The sequence below is a fragment of the Passer domesticus genome, chromosome 3, assembly GCF_036417665.1.
Source record: "Passer domesticus isolate bPasDom1 chromosome 3, bPasDom1.hap1, whole genome shotgun sequence".
Classification (NCBI taxonomy): Eukaryota; Metazoa; Chordata; class Aves; order Passeriformes; family Passeridae; genus Passer; species Passer domesticus.
Window position 1 is genome coordinate 45,450,091 of NC_087476.1, and position 20,677 is coordinate 45,470,767.

Sequence of the window (20,677 nt, forward strand, 5' to 3'; positions counted from 1 at the left end):
AGCTTTGCTGATTGTGGTGGAACAGTAAATAAGGTTGATGTCCAATTCGGTCCCATCTTGTTTTGAATACATAAAATGAAAGCAGTGCTTCTCAGTGGTGATCTCTCTGGAGACTATTTTATTTCAATGTTGTTTGTGAGAAAGCCCATGCTCTCCTTCCCATCTATATTGTTGTCAGTAATAGAACTACAAAGCCAACGCTGGCAGCAAAGACAAGGCAGATCTGGTTGGCAAGGTGTTTGTGAAAACAAAAACTCTGTAACTGGACAAAAATAACACCAACCCACAAACCTTTAATTTAGCAGTCTCCTTTAAAACACATGATGGTTCTCATAGGGTCCCTCAATTTCAGTGGAGTCTCATCCTGTTTCCTGAATTCAACAGAGGCAGTGGCAGTGCTTTGTATTCTTTCATAACATTTCCAGATATTAGAGACAAGAAGATTCCTTAGAATAGCTATCATACATGTAGAATATACAGATGGATGGAAAACACATAAAGCTTAGAGACTGTATGTAGGCATGGAACCTGCTGGGCTTGTGCGTAACGACACGTGCAAGTTCCAAACAATGAGTCTGACATGTTATGGACCTGTGGTCTGCAGGCAGCCTCTGTGTACATGAAAACAGGCTGAGTTGTTCAGGCAGTAGAAGAGAAGGCTCTGGGGAGACCTTATAGCACTTTCCAGTACCTAAAGAGGGCTGCAAGAAATCTGGAGAGGGTCTTTTTGCAAGGGTATATAGTGACAAGATAAGGGGGAATGGCTTTAAACTGGAAGACGGCAGATTCAATATCAGGAAAAAATTCTTTGCTGTGAGTGTGGTGAGACACTGGAACAGGTTGCCCAGAGAAGCTGTGGATGCCCCATCTCTGAGAGTGTTCAAGGCCAGGTTGGATGGGGCTTGGAGCAACCTGGTCTAGTGGAAGGTGTCCCTGCCCATTGCATGATGTTTAAGGTCCCTTCCAACCCAAACCATTCTATGATCCTATGACTTTTTGAACTTTGGCTGAAAACTAATATTTCAGCAATCTTAACATGCCCTCCCACCAGATACAATTTTACAGGAGAATCTGTTTGGAGGAAAGGCAAGGAATGCTGATGTAGATATCTTGAGAAAGCAAGTAAGATCACCATTTTAATGTACCAGCTCTATTCAGTTAGCTCCTTAATGGCTTTTGCGTCTCAACAGTTTTGACTTTATCCACATTTCTGCACCCAAAAATCCCTTCCAATTTAGTCAGTTCTTGGTATGCTTCACCACAGGCTTCTGTGAATTTTAAGTGCAGTGTCTGAGCTCAGTATGCCCCATAATGAATGTACAGCCATCCTAAGTTGTGCACAACAAAAGGCTCATAAAAGAAACACTAAACTGAAGGTTGGGTCTTCTGAGGAAAAAAAAATGCCCTTTCTTTTTCACCTTTGACTGGTTCTTAACTTGCTCTTTAGGCTCTATGTTGGATTGCAACCTTCAATGACCTTCACATTTTTCTTCCAAATTTATTTATTCTTCAAGATAGGCTGTTTCTCCAATATTTCTTCCTGCGTGGCCCAAAAAAATTTGGGTCTTAAATTGACAAGGAGCACCAAAGTCATGGGGAGTTCTGTTTGTCTAGCTGTTTCAAAACGCAGAGTAGAGGAAAATCAAGCATTTCATTAACATGCCAAGGGTTTCCAGTCACTGGCAGAGGCAGAGGAAATATCAGGAAATCAGTGAAAGCAATCATTGATGTAGGGACAATTGCATAGTGACTGTGCAGCTGGTAGATTGCTCACAATGCTTAGTTAGCTGGTACAAGAAGTCTTTGCATGCTGTGTGTCAGCACAAACATGGGTACAACTGAAGCTTATTTCACTTGGGAAGCTGGTGTAACTTCACTGGGAAATCAGCTTTTGGCTGGAGGATTGAGCACTGAGCATGGAGGGAATCAGTTGCTGGTTAGAGCAGCAGAATTTGTAGGATGCAGTGGTTAAACCACACTAAGTAATGCAAGCTAGAGATTGATCATGGCAATTTCCAAAATCTAAAATTTCAGCAAAATCTGAAAAAGGTTTTAAGACATTTTTTAAAATGTATATCCAAGAATATTTAAGATTTGAAAAAATCTCTGGAGATCATCTAGTCCAACCCTCTTGCTCAAAGCAGTTAACTAGAGAAGGTTCTTCAGAGACTTTTTCAATCAAATTTTTAATATCACCAAAGATGGAGACCATACAAGCTCTATGAACAACCTGTTTTAGTGTTTGAGATGCTTAGAGATAACCATTCTCATCAGAGAAATTTGGTTTTATTATTAAATGGAGTATTTGTGCCTCCTTTCTCTTGTTCATTCACTGCGCATCACCAAGAAATCTGTCTCCATCTTCTTTGCACCCTTCCTTCAGATACACACGGATAAGTTCCCACCAGAGCTCCCTCTTCTCCAGGCTGAACAGTCCCAGCTCTCTCAGCCTTTCCTCATACTAAAGATGCTTCATTCCATTAGTCATCTTGGTGGCCCTTCTCTAGATTCCAGTGTGTCCCTGCTGTACTGGGGACACCATGAGTGGACCCAGCACTGCAGCTGTGGCCTCACTGGTGCTGCACAGAATGAAAGGATCACTTTGTCTACCTCCTGGCAGTGCTTTTCCTAATGCAGCCCAAGAAGCTGCTGGCCACCTCTGCAGCAAGCAGCACATTGCTGGTTCAACCTATGTCAGCTGGCATCCCCAGGTCCTTTTCTGCCAAGCTCCTTTCCAGCCAGTTGGCCCCCAGCATGTTCTGGTGCATGGGGTTATTCCTCTCAAGGTGCAGGACTCACATTTCCCTTTGCTGAGCTTCTTGAGATCCCCTCCTTGGCCCAGTTCCAACCTCTTTGGGTCCCTCTGAATGGCAGCACAACCATCTGATGTCCCAGGCACTCCACCCAGTTTTATATCATCTGTAAATTTGCTGAGGGCGCACTCTGAGGATGAGTGGTCCCCAGTTGCATTTTGTGTGGCCAATCTCAACCCTCTGAGCTCTGCAGTTCTGCCAAATTTAACTGCAGCTCCAGATCCATCCTAATAGCCCATGCTTCATCAGTTTGTCTGTCAGGGGTAATGGGAGACAATCAAAAGCCTTACTTAAGATAAACAGCGAACGCTTATCCACCAACTATGAGGTGACTACCTCATCATATACCCAGCACTCTTTCCTGTGACAGATTTTCCTGCTGCATGTAATGGAGATCTTCACAAACTTGCTTTATTAAGACTTATTAGACCACTTGATACAGGATTGCTTCTAACTGCTATGAAATGAACAGCTCCACCTGCCTTTGTAATGATCTACAAGTGATACAAAACATTGAGCTTATTTAACAGCACATACCAGATGGTTTATGCAAGGTTGAATATGACAGGAAGATTTTTGTCCAGATTGGGGGTGGGACTGTTGTTTTACTTTGAAAAAGAGGAAAGAAATGTAGACAAATGGGGGCTGCATTGCCACTTGTGTTGCTCAAATTGCACTGCTTTTACAGGTCAGCAGCTAGAAGGAGCAAATGTGGTCAATGAACACTCGGTGGGTAGTGTTTAACACTGTTAACTAATTCTGAATTGCACTGAAATATAGGCTTGCTATGTTTGGATAATCAGGTAAGTTTCATCTCCAGACAGATTTAAGTTAGCCAGACCAAAACCTGAGACTGGATACCAGCACAAAGTCCCTTCCAAGATTTTCAAATCAAACAAAATTTTTCTTAAAAAGCACTTTGAATGAATATGACATAATTGAATACTTTTTCATTGCATTTTTTTTTCATTAGTGAGGCAGAAATGTTCAGAACACACTGCTTTTACCTTAGCAATCACTTCAGCAAATACTAGCTCACCTAGACCAAGTTAATTTATAGGTTTTGATGATATTTCCATCCTAAAGCATTGTTACTGCAAACAAGATTTAATTATGTGCCTGCATTTAAAAGAGGTGCTGAGGGAGTTCCTTCAATAAAAAGCACGGGATAGAAAGGATTTAAGTGAGAAAGTTATGACAGTTGAGACACAGCAAAGAGATCACAAAAGAAATATTTGCTATAATTGCCAAAGCTCAGAAAATGAATAAAATTTAACTCTTCAATTTGATGACCTAGAAAATAGAGAGGAGAAATAATGTGCATATGAAAAGGATTAAAGAAGAATCCAAGAAAGGAGGCTTAGTGGGTTTAACTGGGTGGATTTAAAAATTGTTTAAAGAATGATAACAGTAAAAAGAAATTCAAACTGGCTTTACCAGGAAACAGATCTACACATTTTTCTGTGAAACTTCCCTTGTATTATTTCAATAAAAGAAAGGTTCAGAAGAAAGTAACAGAAAATGAGCTAACTGTGAATGATCTGAAAATAGCATACATACATGCACGCACACACATTCTTTTGGCTTTTAAAGAAGAATATACAGAGAAAAGCGGGTACAATAATAACAAGGTTTTCATTACTTCTGAGGTATTGAACTTGGCTGCCAAAGAAAGAGGACTAGATGTCTAATAATTAGAGATAAAGTAGAAGCTAGCAGAGATAATGGCATGTGTTATGTAAACCAGGTAGCGTTACACACGGAGATCTTTTTACTGCTATCATAATGCCTGTCAGAATCAAAAAAGGAACTGGAAGAGGGTATTTTTCTAGAAGAGAGTGGCATAACAAAGCTTATCATAAAAATCAGAAAGACAAAGAAATTTAAAATATCCACAAGCTTCTTATGTAGCAAACATGAAAAAGTTATGCTAGCAAGCAATTAGTAAAAGGAACTTCAAGCTAGTAAGAGATTTATATATATTTACATATAAACATATATAGAGGATGAATTTATTTGGGGAGTGCTTTCAGATATATCTGAAGTACACAATAAAGGAACAAAGGAAGAAGTTTGGTCAGAGCTGTATTTGTTGTGTTTTTCTATTGTTCACAGAGGTAACAACTACCCTCCTACAGCAGTTTTTAGATAAATTTCAAGACGCACTCAGAGATAGTGAACAAAGTCAGTCACAAAGAACCCACAAAAGACCTGTCTTTGTTGTTACTACATGTCTGGAGATTTTCTGATACAGGCTGTGATCACATTACTCACTGCAATAGCAGGAGGTACGCGAGGGAGCTGTTCTGGTTCACCTGGCCAACGGGACCCAAACCTGAAGGTGGATGCATTTTTGGTGACACCTTGCCAGGAGGCAGCCTGGGGAAGTCACTGCAAGTGACCCCTTTGTGCCACTCCAACAAAGCCATCTGGCCTGTGGGACCCATGTGTGTGAAGTTCTGCTGCAGCCAGTGTGAAAATGTCCATCTCTTGGCCTTCCAGAGAACAGGAGGCAAGCGGGAGATGAGACAGCGCTTCTGCCCTGCCAGGGAACCAGTAACGTGAGCAATCCAACCTTCGCTGCCTCACCAGAGTGACCCAGGCACAGGACAGGAGCTTGTGGCTGCTGCTACAGTGTCTGAGACCCCCAGTTTTTATTTTGGAAAACTTTCAATGTCTCCATTTTGAACCTGTAAATCTGAGCTGAGAGAGAAGGTATTGCAATGATGCTGACATCTGAAGAGTCAGAAATAGCCAACAATCCACGAGAATGAGAAGGGAAACAGAGTGTAGCCTTATCAGTCAAACAGGCATCATAGCTTTAAAGGAGTGACCCTGAACAGGGCATCACCTGGGCTTTTATCCAATAGTCTGGGGTCATCCTGAGTGAGTGTTCAGCTCCTGCTGCGTCACCTGTCTGTCTACTGTCACGTGCTGTGTCTCTTGTCACCTGTCTGGCCACAGGTGCTGTGCCCTTTATAATGCAAGGAATCACTTCCAGTTCCCAGCCACCATGGATACTCAACCACCGCTGACCACCAGCCCAAAAGAGAAAGATTGAGCATGAGGACTAATTAGCATGAGAAGCAAGAAAATCATTAAACCAATAGAAGGTTAAATACTAATAGGAGACTTCGCCAATGAATTGTGATTTATTTGCTAAAACGTACATTTAGTGTAATTTAAATGGACTGCCCATGGTGGTGGTGGAGTCACTGACCCTTGGAGGTGTTTAAGGAAAGACTGGATGTGACATTTAGTGCCATGATCCAGTTGACCTGGTGGTGTTCAGTCATAGGTTGGACTCGATGATCTCAGAAGTCTTTTCTCAGAAGTTAATAAATTCTGTGATTCTGTAAATTTTTGGGAATCTGAGTTGATTTGTGCAACATTTCCACTCTGCACCCTGCACAGAACAAAAACCATCTCCTGTCTAAACCGGGCCGTGTCTGTGTTTAGCATCCCTACATTGGCAACAACAGCAGGTCACCCCAAGTAACTTCTGCCAGCTGTGCCCTGGCCGTGTGCCAGCCGCCAGCACACTGTCCATGAACGTGGGCCAGGCCTGGCCACGGAGGAGAGCTCTCCACGAGGAACCCACCGACCTGCGGGCCAGTGCCGCGGCAGGAGCCCGGGATGTGGGCACTGCCATCCCCGGGATGTTGGGCACACCATCCCCAGGATCTGGGTACGCCATCCCCGGGATGTGGGCACTGCCATCTCTGGGATCTGGGCACTGCCATCCCCAGGATCTGGCTACACCATCCCCGGGATCTGGGTACACCATCCCCAGGATGTGGGCACTGCCGGCCCGGAATGTGGGCACTGCCATCCCCAGGATGTTGAGCACTGCCATGCCCGGGATCTGGGCACTGCCAACATCGGGATCTGAGCATGCCATCCGTGGGATCTGGGCCTGCCATCCCCGGGATCTGGGTACACCATCCCCGGGATGTTGGGCACACCACCCCCGGGATCTGGGCACTGCCATCCCTGAGATTTGGGCGCTGCCATCCCCGGGATGTTGGGCACACCATCCCCAAGATGTGGGCACTGCCATCCCCAACATGTGGGCACTGCCATCCCCGGGATGTTGGGCACTGCCATCCCCAGGATGTTGAGCACTGCCATCCCCGGGATCTGGGCACTGCCATCCCTGGGATGTTGAGCACTGTCATCCCCGGGATGTGGACACTGCCATCCCCGGGATCTGGGCACTGCCAACATCGGGATCTGAGCACGCCATCCCCGGGATCTGGGCCTGCCACCCCCGGGATCTGGGCACTGCCATCCCTGAGATCTGGGCACTGCCATCCCCGGGATCTGGGTACACCATCCCCGGGATGTTGGGCACACCACCCCCGGGATCTGGGCACTGCCATCCCTGAGATTTGGGCACTGCCATCCCCGGGATGTTGGGCACACCACCCCCGGGATGTTGGACACTGCCATCCCCGGGATGTTGGGCACACCATCCCCAACATGTGGGCACTGCCATCCCGGCCAGGCAGCGGCCGCGCCGCGCAGGCGCCCGCAGGTGCTCGCGCGTGCGCCTGGGGCTGCCCGGGGCCCCGCTCGGGCCCGGCGGCGGCGGCGGCGCGGCGCGCGCGGTTGCTATGGGAACGGCGGGCGGCGGAGCCAGGCCGGGGCCCTGCGGAGGCGCTGGCGGGTCCCGACCGAGTCCCCCGGGCAGCGCCCGGTGCCCCCGCCGGCCGTAGTGCTCGTCCCTGGGGGTGCCGCCTGGCCGGGCGGGGGCGAAGGGCCGGACTGTGCGGTAAGTCGGGCGGGAGGCTTTGGAAAGCGGCCGGAGACTGATAATCCCCGCGCCGCTTCCCGGCAGCTTCCCCGTGCTCGGGAGAGAGGCGTGATTGCCGGGTGTGGCTGGGACAGCGTTTGCTCCGCAGGTGCCGCTTGTCTGGGGGCTTCCCCTGGGACGTGTTGTCCCCCGGCTCACCTGGAAACCTAACTGTGCTGAGAACCCAGCTCTCCTAACTTCGTTCTTGTTTCTCTTTGATAGTGATTTCTTTGCGTCAAAATTTCACCGGGGTGAAAGTGCATCAGTTGTGATTGGTAAGTTTCTGTTAATCAGAATTATGTCTAATAATAGCTGTCGTTTACATACTCCTGAAGGGAGGATGTGGTGAGGTGGGGGTCCATCTCTTCTACCGTGTCCGCAGTGGAAGGACAAGAGGAAATGGCCTTAAGCTGAGACGGGGGAGATGCAGACTCGATATTAGAAAACAAAATTCACTGTAAGGATGGCCGTGCACTGGAATAGGTTAGCCAGGAAGGTGATGGAGTCACCAGCCTTGGATGTGTTTAGGAGGCGTCTGGATCTGGCACTGGTTGATGTGGATTAGGGGGTACAGGGACAGTGCAGGGTGACCTTAAGATGATCTTAAAGGTCTCTTCCAACCTCAGTGATTCTGGGATTCTTACCTGTGTGCTAACTGTTCTAGAGATTTGCTAGGGCAGACAGAACATGGATTCGGATGTCAGAGAGCAGAATGTTCATAGCCTGAATAAAGGGCTTCTCCTCACTGTACTTAGTGATTGCAAATACACCCACTCTGCACCCTAGCAATTAAATTACACCAGTCTTGAGATGGGAAAGAGGATGGCAGAGCCAGTGTGGTGCCATATCTGATGTAGCCAGCCATGCTTCTCTCATCTTGACTGAACTAGGAATAGCTGTGAGACAGCTGTCTCACTTCTGGACATTGCTGGACTAATGTATGGATCCTGTACTGTTATCTACTGCTTTAAAATCCTTCTGTACAGCAAAGAACAGATTTCTGGAGTAAACAACTGGGGAATAAAGACAAGAGCCCAAGTATGGGTTTTCAGGCACTGCTGTGATACTCTTCTACCTCACAGCAGAGAGTCAGGGAGGAGCTTTTAACTTGTGCAAGTTAAAGGCCACTTGGGAAATGGTGACAGTAGTGAGGGACAAGATCTGTGTGTACCAGTTATGCTGTCCCCATTGACACTGCAGTCTTCCCTCTATGTATTTCCTGCTGGGACTGGAGAGCAAAATTACAGAATCACAGAATATGCTGAGTTGGAAGGAACTAACAAGGATCATGAAGTCCAGCTCCTGGCCCTGCACAGGACCATTGCCAGCTGTATCAGACATAAGGCCTACATAGAAAACCTTCCACTTAAGGTCAAAATTCTGGCTCCCAGTAGCTGGGGGAATAGGGACTATAGTCTGTGTTGCTTTTTTCAGTGAGAACTGACTGTATAATTTTTTTTTTTCTAAACAGACAGCTGCAGTGGAACTCCTTACTGTTTTTTAACCACATTGTAATAGAGGGAAGAGTAAGGAGCATACAGAACAAAATTCAGTCACAGTGAAAACAAGAAATATATTAATGGTAGTTGGAAATATTAAAAACACTGATAGTCTTGGGCTCCTGATCTGTTAATGAGGTTTTTTTTTTTTATTATGTATCATTTAGTGGAAGAGTTGGTGCAGTTCTCCTTATCCAGTTTTATGTTGGGTGTGCAGCAATGACAGACACTGCCAGAATGTGCTGGCTCTCAAAGAAAGAAGAAGCACCTGGAAAAGTTAGATTGCAGAACAGGAATAATTGAACTAAGAAACTAAAGATATAAGATTTTTTTTTTTACTCCATAGTTTAGAAATAACCCAGATGATGGTGTCTGATCTACTGTCAGTTCATTGTCATAAACTGTGTGAGAGAATAGAAGTTACCAGATGGTCTGAGTCACAGTGCAGAAACATATTTTTGTTTTTAGGTAAGTTTGAAAGCAAAAGAGGAATTTTGCATGGTGTAAGACTCATTATGAGTTTGCTGTAAAATGACAGGGATGATATCTACAGAGAACTGCACCATGATAGTGATGGGTTGTGGGTCCAGGGAGTGATGGAGCAAGTCTGTCACTGCCCACTGCATTTCCCAGAAACTACAGTAGGACAGAATACTAATTAGAAGTTTGGGTTTATAACTTGTATTGGTGTTATCTTTCTTTGCCTGTGCTTGGGGATGGGTTGGGGAGTTGGATTGGAAAAGGAAAAACATGGATTGCCTGTTCTTCCTTATCTCTGCTTATCAGTTTCTGAGAACTGTGCTTGCCCTTGGTAAGGTCAATATGTATTGGGGTTTTCCTAAGTTGGAAAAACCTGTATCATCTGTATTATTGAATTCCTGTTTTGACTGTGGTGTTTCCTAAGTAACTGAGTGTCAAGAAACAGATTTTCTATGGAATTGTAGAGGACCACATTTGGCCCATGAAGCACAGTGATGGATTTTAGTATCCTGTAGAAAAACTGAAGGTAGATCCTCCATGTCAGATGCTTTCTGGTTTTGAGTATTTTCCTACAGAACTGAAGAATGAGAGGAAATGCATTATCGGTGTACCTTATTTCCCACTATTTCAGCACTGTCTAGAATTTACTGTGGTAGCATAACCAGTGTTGAATTAATAGTTTGTAATTTAAAACTAGCATATACTTTGTGCCATTCACATATATTTTCCAGTGTTCTTCCTGTGCAGTACTTTGCAGAGGAATGCAAGCTTCAAAGACTGAAAATAGAAGAAAAGCAGAACCATTCTACTGGCTGTCAGTGGCAAAGCCTAAGACCAGTTCTGAGATTGTAAATGAAGCCAGAGATGCTCTACAAACAGTAAAAACTCAAAGGCTATTCACACCTACAGATGAACAAAGGAAACTTTTTGGGTCTCAATCCTCACGATGTCCTCAAAATAGATGCCCTCTACTTTATAGGTACTGTGGCTTTCAGATGTTTTCAAATATCCTTTAGTAGCAAGAGATTTAATTCTCTAATTATGCTTCTGGTGGTTATTTTCCCTGTGTTAATCTGTATTTCTAATCACATCCTTTGCCTTCTTCTAATGATCTTTACTATTGGTGTTAATCTACATGTCCAGGAAGTTTCTCTGGATTAGAGCTACCAGAGGCAGTCACTAGTTTTTTATGTGTAGAATAGTATAAGAAAGTAGTCTGTTACTTACCTTTTCTTGAGACAATTGAATGCTTTTAACTGAGATAGTCTTCAGCTTTTTTCCTAGAACATGTGAAAGCTTGCTTGTTTCCTATAATGTATGTGCTAGATCTTTTTTCAGAACCTTCTGAGATCTTTTAAATATGAAATTTTGGGTCCTGCAGTTTGAAATGCTCATTTTCAAGCAAAGTTTTTACTACCTCAAAATTATTTCTAGGTGGAGTTTTGCTACCATGATGTGCTCTTGTCACTTTTCCTTTCTTCCCTTTCCCCATATTCACTGGCAAAGCGAAGGAGCATGCAATTGAAAAAAAACAGCTGATCACACAACTCTGGATCTGCTTTATTCTAACTATGTTTAATTTCTTTGTTAGTCTTGATACTTCCAGTTCTGATTCGTCTGAATCAAGACCGAATTCTGCTGTTCGTCTAAGTCCACTGACTCACGTAAGTACTCTGGAAATAACTCATGCACTACTGATATAAAATATGTGTCTTGGTAGTGTTAGGAAAATAAATGGTTTATAGACATTTGGGGAAAATGGAGGCTTGTTGTAACATTAGTCTGAGACTTATAAAGTCAGTTTTGTCATTTTTCCTCCAGAAGAAACCCGAAAATAATTTACACTACTTAACTGTTGCTGTATTGCTTTGTGATTCAAAGTGACATTAACAAGAATTGGAAGACTGATACTTGAGTCAGCTTTCTTGTGTAAGTTTACTAAAATAGGTGAAGTTCATGAGTGTGAATATGTGCCAACAGCATGCCCTGGCTGTTAAGAAAGTGGCTGATGGTGTCTGGGGCTGCATTAGGAGGAGCAGGTTAAGGGAAATGATCCTTCCTCTCTGCTTGACACTGGTAAGGCCACACCTGGAGTTCTGTATGCAGTTCTGGGCTCCACAGTATAAGAAAGACATGGATCTACTGGAGGGAATCTGATGAACATCCTTCAAAGGTGATGAAGGGACAGGGAGAGATGAGAAAGTTCTGCCTGGAGAAGACCAAGGGAGGACCCTATCCCTGGATGTAAATACCTGAAAGGCAGATGCAAAGAGGACAGGACCAGCCTCTTTGCAGCAACTAGACCAGAGGCAGAGGGCACAAAGTGGGGCTCAGGAGGTTTCCTCTGAACCTCAGGAAACAGTTTTCCTGCTGTGAGGTGATGAGGCCTTGGCACAGCTTGCCCAGAGATCTTCAGAAGTTTCTTGGACATGGTCCTGGGCAACTGAGTTTAGGTGGCTGTAGTTGAATATGGGGCTTGGACCTGCAGAGGTCCTTTCCAACCTCATCTATTCTGTGGTTCTGTGAACAGTAACTTGAAGGTAACTAGGTTGCTTTCTATTTGGCTTAACATTTCTATAAAATTTCATGATTGTAGTTTATTTCAAAACAGATAGAGGTCCTTTAAGAACCACTTTTCTCCCTCTGTGAAAGCTGTGAATTGTTTTCAATTTATAAGTGTATCTGCTCTTTCACAGTTTTTTTTTTTATATTTGGTCTTTAAATATAAGATTAAGTCACGACTGTTTGTTCAGTACCCAAGATAACAGAGTGTGCTATAGCAATTAAATGTGCTTGCTGTATACATTGCTTTTTCCAGACAGGAACCTTTAGGAAATTCTTTAGAAAATTAGGGGAAATATCCAAGAAATTTTATACTTCGGTAATTTGGATAAGGGAATGTATTTATATGAATTGAGTTTAAAAATTCTGAGCATGCTTCTATTTAGATTAAGTATATCAACATTTGGATTTAAGAACTGGTGTTAAATTTTCATGTATTTTGTGAGAGTGGAAAAAAATTAGAGAAAACTACTGACCAATGCAAAACGTGCCTTTTTTTTTTTTGCTTTATCAATGGCTATAAGTTAATACCCTGTAAATTAAGAGTTTGTATTAATTATGGTGGTTGTAAGTAGTCAGTCTCGCCTGTTGACTCCTTAATACTGTGGAGAGCTCTGAAGGATTGGCTGGAGACTTTCTAGTGGGTTCTTTATTTTAAGGAGATTGGTATTGATTTTAGAGGTCAGTGCTTTTATGTAGGTCAAGGGCACAACAAGTGCTTGACACTAGAGATTCAGGGACTTGTTCACCTCCTCTAAGGTGCAAGACACTGACATAAAACTAGCACTTTGATGTCTCTGGATCTGCATGATTTGTGTCAGTGTGATAGAAAGTAGTACATATGATGTGAACATATTTGGAGTGTTTTGGAAATACTGCTTTAATGCTCAAAAGCAAATAAAAGATGTATCTAGAATTGTTAGCAATAGTCATTGGCACAATATTTTCTTTGATAAATAAGCTTGCTGCAGATGTAGTTAAATGAGTACTTATGAGGAATAAATAATTCTGAGTTCTACTCAAGCTAGGTTTTGTTTTCTGCACCCCTGAGTTTTGGCTTTCTATGGTGATAATGGTATAGACATCTAGTTTGTTTGGTGGAATGGTATCATTAGATTCAGGATATGAAAATTTCTTAATAAGCAAGCCAGTGTAACTTCTGTTCTATTTTGAACTTAGTCCTTTGTTAGAAGTTATGTGGGTTTCTTTTTCTTTATTTTTTACTTAAATGAAAATTAAATTATCTGTGCTTTTGTTTAAGAGTCTTCTTTATTTTTGTCACAGAAACCAGTAGTAATAATTTCTGAAAAAAAAGATGAAGCTTCTTCTGTTTTCCATCCAACACCTCCTGCTGATGCTGCAGAGGTTAGAAAAGTCAGCAGTGCTTGCAAACGCTTATTTAGAACACCTTCTCTGAAAGATTTATTTTCTCCTAAGGTGGTTCCTCTGGATCAGAGTAAGAATGTTTTGATGCATATTATTTGCTAGAAAGATAACTGCATGATGGGTTTTAATATTGGTAATTACATGAATTATTAATATACATTAAAGGACTTGTGTGTCCTTTCAGTGTGAATTCTGGAAGTATTTAAATGGGTTTAAGGCAGTTTTGAAACTGTGGCTTCCCAAAATTATGCTGGCTTGCACTTGAAAATGAGTTAAAAACTACTCAGGTGCCTCTTCTTCCTATAGGTTTCCAAGTAATGGAATCTTACTGAAAGTTGTCATCAGTGAGTAAAATTAAAATTAAATGCTGACATGCTTGAAGAGATAATGAGATGCCATCATCCAAGGAGATTCCCTGACGGATTATTGAGCCTAAAAAGTGGAATAAAAAGAAATTATATGTCTTGATGGGCCTCCAACTACATCGTATTTGTTGTTAAGAGTTTCATTAGTGGTGATTTAATAAAGGTCACCAAATGTGGGATTTAAAAGTAATTTTCTTGAAGATGGGAAATGGCATCTTGGCTTCCTGCATGTTGGCTCATAATAAAGAGTGCTGGGACTGTCTTTATTTCAGAAGACTCATTTATAATGACAGTTCTTACATTGTCCATGGTTGTTATTTACATTATAAACTGAATATCTCACTTTTTACCTACTAAACTTTACTTCATTTTTATGTATTTATTCTATAAATATATCTTTATATAATGTGTCATTTCATATAACTTTAATAAGCTGGTGTTACTAATCGAAGAAGTTGAGAAGGCAGTGTACTTGTAACCTGCCTTGGTCTCTCTCCCATTTCGGGATCATGCAAATGTTATGTGAGAGGTTTTATTTGTCGAAGTTCTTCTTGTATGTACATAGAAGCTACAGGATTAACAGCAACCTTTTTCCTGAGTTCCTTCATAATATTCAGGTCCTGAAATACAATCACTTTTTTTCTCCAGGTACAATCCACCTATTTGTAAAAGGGAAATAAAGAAGATGAAATATTAGAACTTTAAACACAACCCCAAAAGACTTTAAGAGATACTGTTCATAAGAAGACCTTGACTACCTTACTCTTAATAGTCTTAAGCTTTCTCACCTTTTAAATTGATACACGTTTTGATAATGTAACATGACAAGTAGTAATTAATAACACTTGAACAAAATGTGTTCTCTCTGACTATTTCAGATGGAGTGAAACTTGATTTTGAAGAGCCAGCTACGATGATGAATAGTCTTGACAGAAGTAATAGTAACTGCTTAGCAGAACAAAAGTTGTACACATCATTTAATGATGAGAGTAGACAATTAATTTGTAATGAACATACCAGCAGATCAGGAATTGAAGACTCCATGGAAGGAACACCAGGAAACTTTTCACTTCAGCTTCAAGGAGAAAGGTCAGCATTGGTCAAATATGGTAATGTGCATTTTCCATACAACCTTCTTCCTAGGTACTCAATTGTGCAAGTATCAAAATGCTTAAAATTAATGATATTTGAAGATAACATTACATATGCTTTAAAATGAAGCTGTGTTTAGATTATTAGAAAAAATTGCATTTCTTCTTTTAGGAAGTTTCTACATTCAAAAGACAAATTTTTAAAATATTGTTGGTAGAAATTTGTTCAATGTGCTTTGTTTGATCATTTACATTTCAAAACCAGGTCCTCAAAGAAATCCTCAAGTAAAACCCTCAAGTTTAAATTTAATGTGCTTTCTTTTGTAGTTTAGTCCTGTTGTTTTAAGGTGCTATACCATCTTCACCTAGCTTGACAGGTGAGTAGAGCCATGCTTTCAGTTCTGGTATGTGATCATACACCAAAACCAGGCTAAAACTCTTCAGCAATAGAAGCAGAATTTTTTGTGACTTCAAATTCTTAGGGGTTTTCTTTGCATGACCAAATAGATATAAGAGATTAATGAGACTCACGTGCCTGTAGTCTGTTTTTACTGGACCTGGAATATCATATCCATTCTTTAATTAATAATCAAATAATTTTTCTTTTGATTCAGATGTGAATTCTTGCACAGGGAGGAATAGTCCTGAGACACTGTGTATAGTTGGTGTATCAGTTGCTGCATTAGCAGTCAGATGAACAACTGTTTTGTGGTAATAACATTGACAGATCTGGCAATCTCAGCAACAAATAAATGAAAACCACTTCATTTTCAAAACACATCCTTGTAAAACTTGTTCACTATTAAAAATATGTATTTGGCTGTAGATATCTTCTTTCTAGCATGTTTGTATACTTACGGAAAAGCTATTTCCCTGGATATTCTTAAGCACCTTTGATATTAAAGATTATGTTCTTAATTTTATAAAATGAAAGGCCTTTCGTTTACTAACTTGCTAGCACTTAATAGTTTAAGAGAATATTGTCCATTGAAGCTGTTATAGTAAATGATACATAACAGAGCTATCATAGGACTCTTTTATATTAAACAGTAAGCAGGACTTTTAAAAAAGACAGATTCTAAAAGAATGAAAAATTCTAAAAATTTTTTAGAATTTTCTTTTCTAAAAAAGAAAAAAATCCATGAGTGTGGAGGAAGAATGAGAAATAAAAGCAGAGATGAAAAATGTAGGTGAAAAAAGAAAAGTTAAGCACCAAAGAATACTTTACTGCAATATAATTTTCTCTCTTTAAAATCAGTGATCTAATAACTTCGTAGATAAAGACTAGTTGGATTATCATACTGCATAAATTACTGTAGTTTGAATTTTATTTAATAAAGGCGTGGTGTGAAGTACTTCAGTGTTGCAGTGGAAATGGATAGATTCTTTTGTGGAATATGCATCCTGCTGTGTTCAGTTCTGCTTTCTGTTTGGGTTGCTGTTTTGGTTGATGGTGTCCAAGTGCCTCTAACAGGAAAGGGTCAGTTGTTATTTTTGCTAATTCAAAAGAATGACCTTCCTTCTCAGTCCTAATTTCAAGACTTGCGTGTATAATTGAACAGCTAACCTATTAGGCATGCTTCCTGTCTGTTCAAAATTGTACACTTCTCCTTATCAGAAAAGAGCTCTGCAAATTTTTGGGTTTGCATTTTTATTACTGGTGCTTTTTGCAATCATGAATCTCATACATCAGTTAAATTAGATCTCAAATTACCGGTCTTAATACAAAAGATTGCTTTCCAATATTGTTCTGACTAGTTTTCTCCAAAATGGAAGAGAAATATAACATTCCTCCATCCTTCTGTGTTGAATGCAAGATCTATATTTTTGAATGGCCCATTTTTACCTCTCCTGTGAGCCCTCTTCTGTGTGGTCGAGTCAGAGCTGATTTTTGCCAATGCTTAGGAAGCAAAGCTTCCTGACACCATTTAGGTGCTCATATGGCTTAGTACACCACAGGTATCTGCTGTGCTGCAAGATGCACAAGAGTAATACAAAATGCTTCCCCCTTTAGCCACAGACAAAGGTCTCTTATACAGATCAGCCCAGGCAGTTTGTGCCATCATGTGATGGGTGTGGATCATCTCAGCTGCTCTCACAGGTTCTATCTTCTTGCTAAGACCAAACACATCAGTCCAGTGTTTGTGTATGGTACTACACAAGTCAGGCAGACCTTGTGTGTGCTTGGGTGATGTCATTCTTCATCTGACACAGCAGTTGAAAGGTACCACAGACCTAGCCTTCCATATAGTTTGTTGAGTTTGGTCTTCATGATAGTTGTATGTGAATGGCTCCAGAACCATAGAGGGGCCATTGCAGTGGGAGATTTTGCATTCTTTCTCAGTAGAACATGTTTACTAGATGATTTTAAGGTTAGATTGCATCTGGTTCTGTATCATAAATACTTGAGGCATCTGTATAGGGTTACAAGATATTTTCTATTTAAAGTACATTGCATTCAGGAGTAATAGGATGAAAGCTTAAAGGAATGTCACATCTTTTATTATCTAGTGTCCTGTCATTTCCTATATGAAGCAGGTGTCAGACTCAATTCTGTATCGCCATGACTTAAAATCCTTGCAGGAATTAAGCAAGAGGGTTGTAGATATAGTACACTCCATAAAGGGAGGGCGTGGGACTTCCTACTCCCCTTTCCCTACAGTTCCTATACATGTACTGAAATAACTTCCCTAATGAAACTGTTTTTCTGCTAATGAGGAAACAGTAGAGCATGGCAAAATAGCATGGCAGATTCCTGCCATTGGTGCTATTATATTTATTTTAAAGACAACAGAAGGGAGGTGTTCTATTCCAACAAGAGACTTGATCACTTTCTGTCTCACATTCTTTTGTTGTCTCCAAGACTGAAGAAAAGAATGAACAGTGCTAGTGAAATCACAGCTGCCTTGTAAAGGTACTGGAGGAAAAAAGAAAATGACCTTTTGAGGGGAAAAGCCATTTGCCATTTTGTTTGCAATTCTGTTCTGCAAATAACCTTCTAGATGTAATAGAATAGGTATATTAATTGAAACAGATTGAATTTGTTGACATGTTGCCTCAGGAAAGCTAGGAACAATTTCTGGCAATCATAAGGAAGCTCAGTTTTGTTTACATCTTCCTCTAACCATTGTGCCTTGCCATCTATTGTGATTGCTATAGAAGTGAAACTTCTAAAATGTTTTCTGCATTCATATATAAGTGTCAACAGTGATGGCAGATTTGCTGATGAAGAGCAACAGTTTCCTGGGTGTGAAAGAATGATGATTTTTTTTTTTCCTACTCCAATTTCTCAGTATTCTGAAAGCTTAGATGTCATTCCAGGACTTCTTAAAAGCAGAGGTGCCCTGAGTGAGGAAGAGTTTGGAGGCAAACAGTTCATTCCCAAGTGGCCTTTCTTTTTTAATAAGTGAGTTTTATAAAGAGCTACAAAAGGATTAGCAGGTACTGTAAAGAAGATATACTGTGCCCTGTTTTCTGTCACCATTGCTCACTTTATTAATTGCCTTTTACAGTATCCTTGAAATCTATTCTTCCATGAGAGTAGTTTCTCTTTCTTATGCTTTTTTAGAATTTTGGAATATTTCAATAGAAAATGATAAAAGCAAAGGATGAAATGGTAAAGTGAATCATATATTCATAGAATAGGGTGGGTTGGAGGGAACCGCTGGAAATTACTTCTCTCTGGTTCCTTAAACTACCTTCACATCTGTGCTCAAAATATACATTCTTTTTCTCTTCAAAGAAAAGGATTCCCACAGAGGAGAGAGATTTTTTTTCCTGAGGGGAACACCCATTCTCTTTTGTTCTGGATGATTTTTTTGAAATTAGTGGTATGGTGTGGCTGTTGGTTTGAAGTATGGTGTAGCTGACTCTCCAGACTTTTCTCCGTATTTTTATCTTTTTCTTTTTTTTAATTATGTAAATTGACAACTTTTGGAATTCTCATAAAGACAGAGAAACAGGTAATTAACCTGCTCCCAACTAATCTTTATCTATTTCTGCTTCAGTTCCACTGGCTATTTGGATCACTGATTTCAGAAAGAAATAATTGAGTGGTGGGAAATCCTTCATAGAAGGAGCTTTCTACAGTGTTTTCCAGATTGTGACACCTACTCTTTAAAGAAGGTGCCTGGTTTGGTATAGGGTTAAGGGATACTGAGAGAACACTGTGAAAGAAGAATTCTTTTTTTTCAGAACTTGTTACAGACTTCTAAAGAAAAGGGTGAAGAAAAGGGTAAGAGTTAACTTTTATCTCTGGTCTTTTAGCTCACAAAAGCGACAGTGGAGTTTCGGCTCATTTTTTACCCTGTACTCTAAAGAGTCTTTCCACTCTAGCACTTAGTTTCAGGCCAATGTAATTGGTCTCCAAATCTGGGAGATCTAGGTCTTGAGAGTCCTTAATACCAACTGAATTGCAATTCTGGAATGGGAAAGTGTGCCAAAGGGTAGACAAGAAATGTCAATTCAGTCTAGGCAGACCTGTAGTAACAATGGATTTAAATTTATTTTCTGTTTAGAAATGCAATGTTTATTCAAGATTCAAGTTAGGAAGATGATGAGGGTGTGGTTTTCAGACTCAAATATATTTAGGCTAATGTTTTAGATATTTTTTATGGTTAGAATTAGATTGTCAATTGTCTGGTTGCCTAAAGATACTCTGCCACAAATAGATACCATTAATATTTTCAGTATTAGACAGAATATGCAGAGACTGTGAAAAATAAAAAGGATAAGGATAGAGGTTTTTCATCAAACTTGATTATTATTTTAAGTCATACTGTTTAACATGTGCATGAGGTTCTCCTTCAACAGCCTGTATAAATAAGAAATACTGTATTTTTTGTCTCTGCAGTTGTCATAAGAACTGAGTGAGCTATTCCCATGATTGTGTTTACAGGATTGTTATTTACTCATCTTTAGGATGACTCAGAGAGTTGGTCTATTTGTCAATATATTTTTACAAATTATGTTGTCTTTCTACTAGTTATATTTTCTCGTATCAGTGGTATCAGTTATACAGTTGATTATAGTTTTCAATCCCTTTGTTTTTTTCTCTTCTTATGATGTTCCTTACAATCCTCTGCAGTTCCTGAAATAATTTCAGGACATCTACATTACCAGTTTTTAAATTATTTTCATGCTTTTGAGAAGTTTTGTAGATGAGAAATAAAACTGACTCAGATTGTGTGTAATTGGCTTAATACTTTATATCTATTTTAGCTGTCTGCCAGTAATTTTGTCTCCATTGTTTTTTTGAGAAGGAAAATAGTCTTTAAAAATTGAGCTATTATACTGGTTTGTTTTTTTTCTTTGAAGCTTATTTCCAGATTGTGTTTATCTGTCTTGTTTGTCCCTCAGATGACATCACAGAATGGAAGATTCTGTGGTAGCTGAGCAAAATAGGGACAGATTCTCTTAAGTGGCTCAGTGAAGGTCAATTGTTTGTCTAAAAGGAGTGCTTTTCAAGTGCTAAGTTATGGGTCAGGAAGGAATCAATTGGTTTGTAATAAAAAACATATTCCCTACTATTCAAATAATGAAAGACAATACCAGAAGCTAATTCTGATGTCCTTCTGGCAACATGAAATATCTGGGTAGTATAATGAAATTGGAATAAAGGGATTAATGAGAAATGCAAATGTTAATTGGTATGTGGAAAAATTAATTTCTGTGAGAGTAAATGACA

At 40.5% G+C, this 20,677-nt stretch overlaps 1 protein-coding gene across 18 annotated transcripts in view; it reads left to right on the forward strand.

Annotated features, from left to right (window-relative positions):
• Positions 1-7,376: 7,376 nt before the first annotated feature.
• Positions 7,377-20,677, forward strand: part of ARMC2 (armadillo repeat containing 2) — a 70,878-nt gene continuing 57,577 nt past the window's right edge. For 4 of the 18 annotated variants that reach the window (XR_010358580.1, XR_010358582.1, XR_010358581.1 and 1 more), the window contains exons 1-7: positions 7,378-7,587; positions 7,831-7,883; positions 9,454-9,575; positions 10,335-10,566; positions 11,179-11,251; positions 13,434-13,605; positions 14,779-14,989. Coding sequence is in view for 15 of the 18 variants with exons in the window: in XM_064412864.1 (XP_064268934.1) it covers positions 9,470-9,575; positions 10,335-10,566; positions 11,179-11,251; positions 13,434-13,605; positions 14,779-14,989 (794 nt within the window). In the remaining 3 variants the exon portion in view is untranslated. Of the gene's footprint in view, positions 7,588-7,811; positions 7,884-9,453; positions 9,576-10,318; positions 10,567-11,175; positions 11,252-13,433; positions 13,606-14,778; positions 14,990-20,677 lie in introns of those variants that run through there. The other 14 variants (XM_064412867.1, XM_064412868.1, XM_064412874.1 and 11 more) reach the window with 9 other exon arrangements.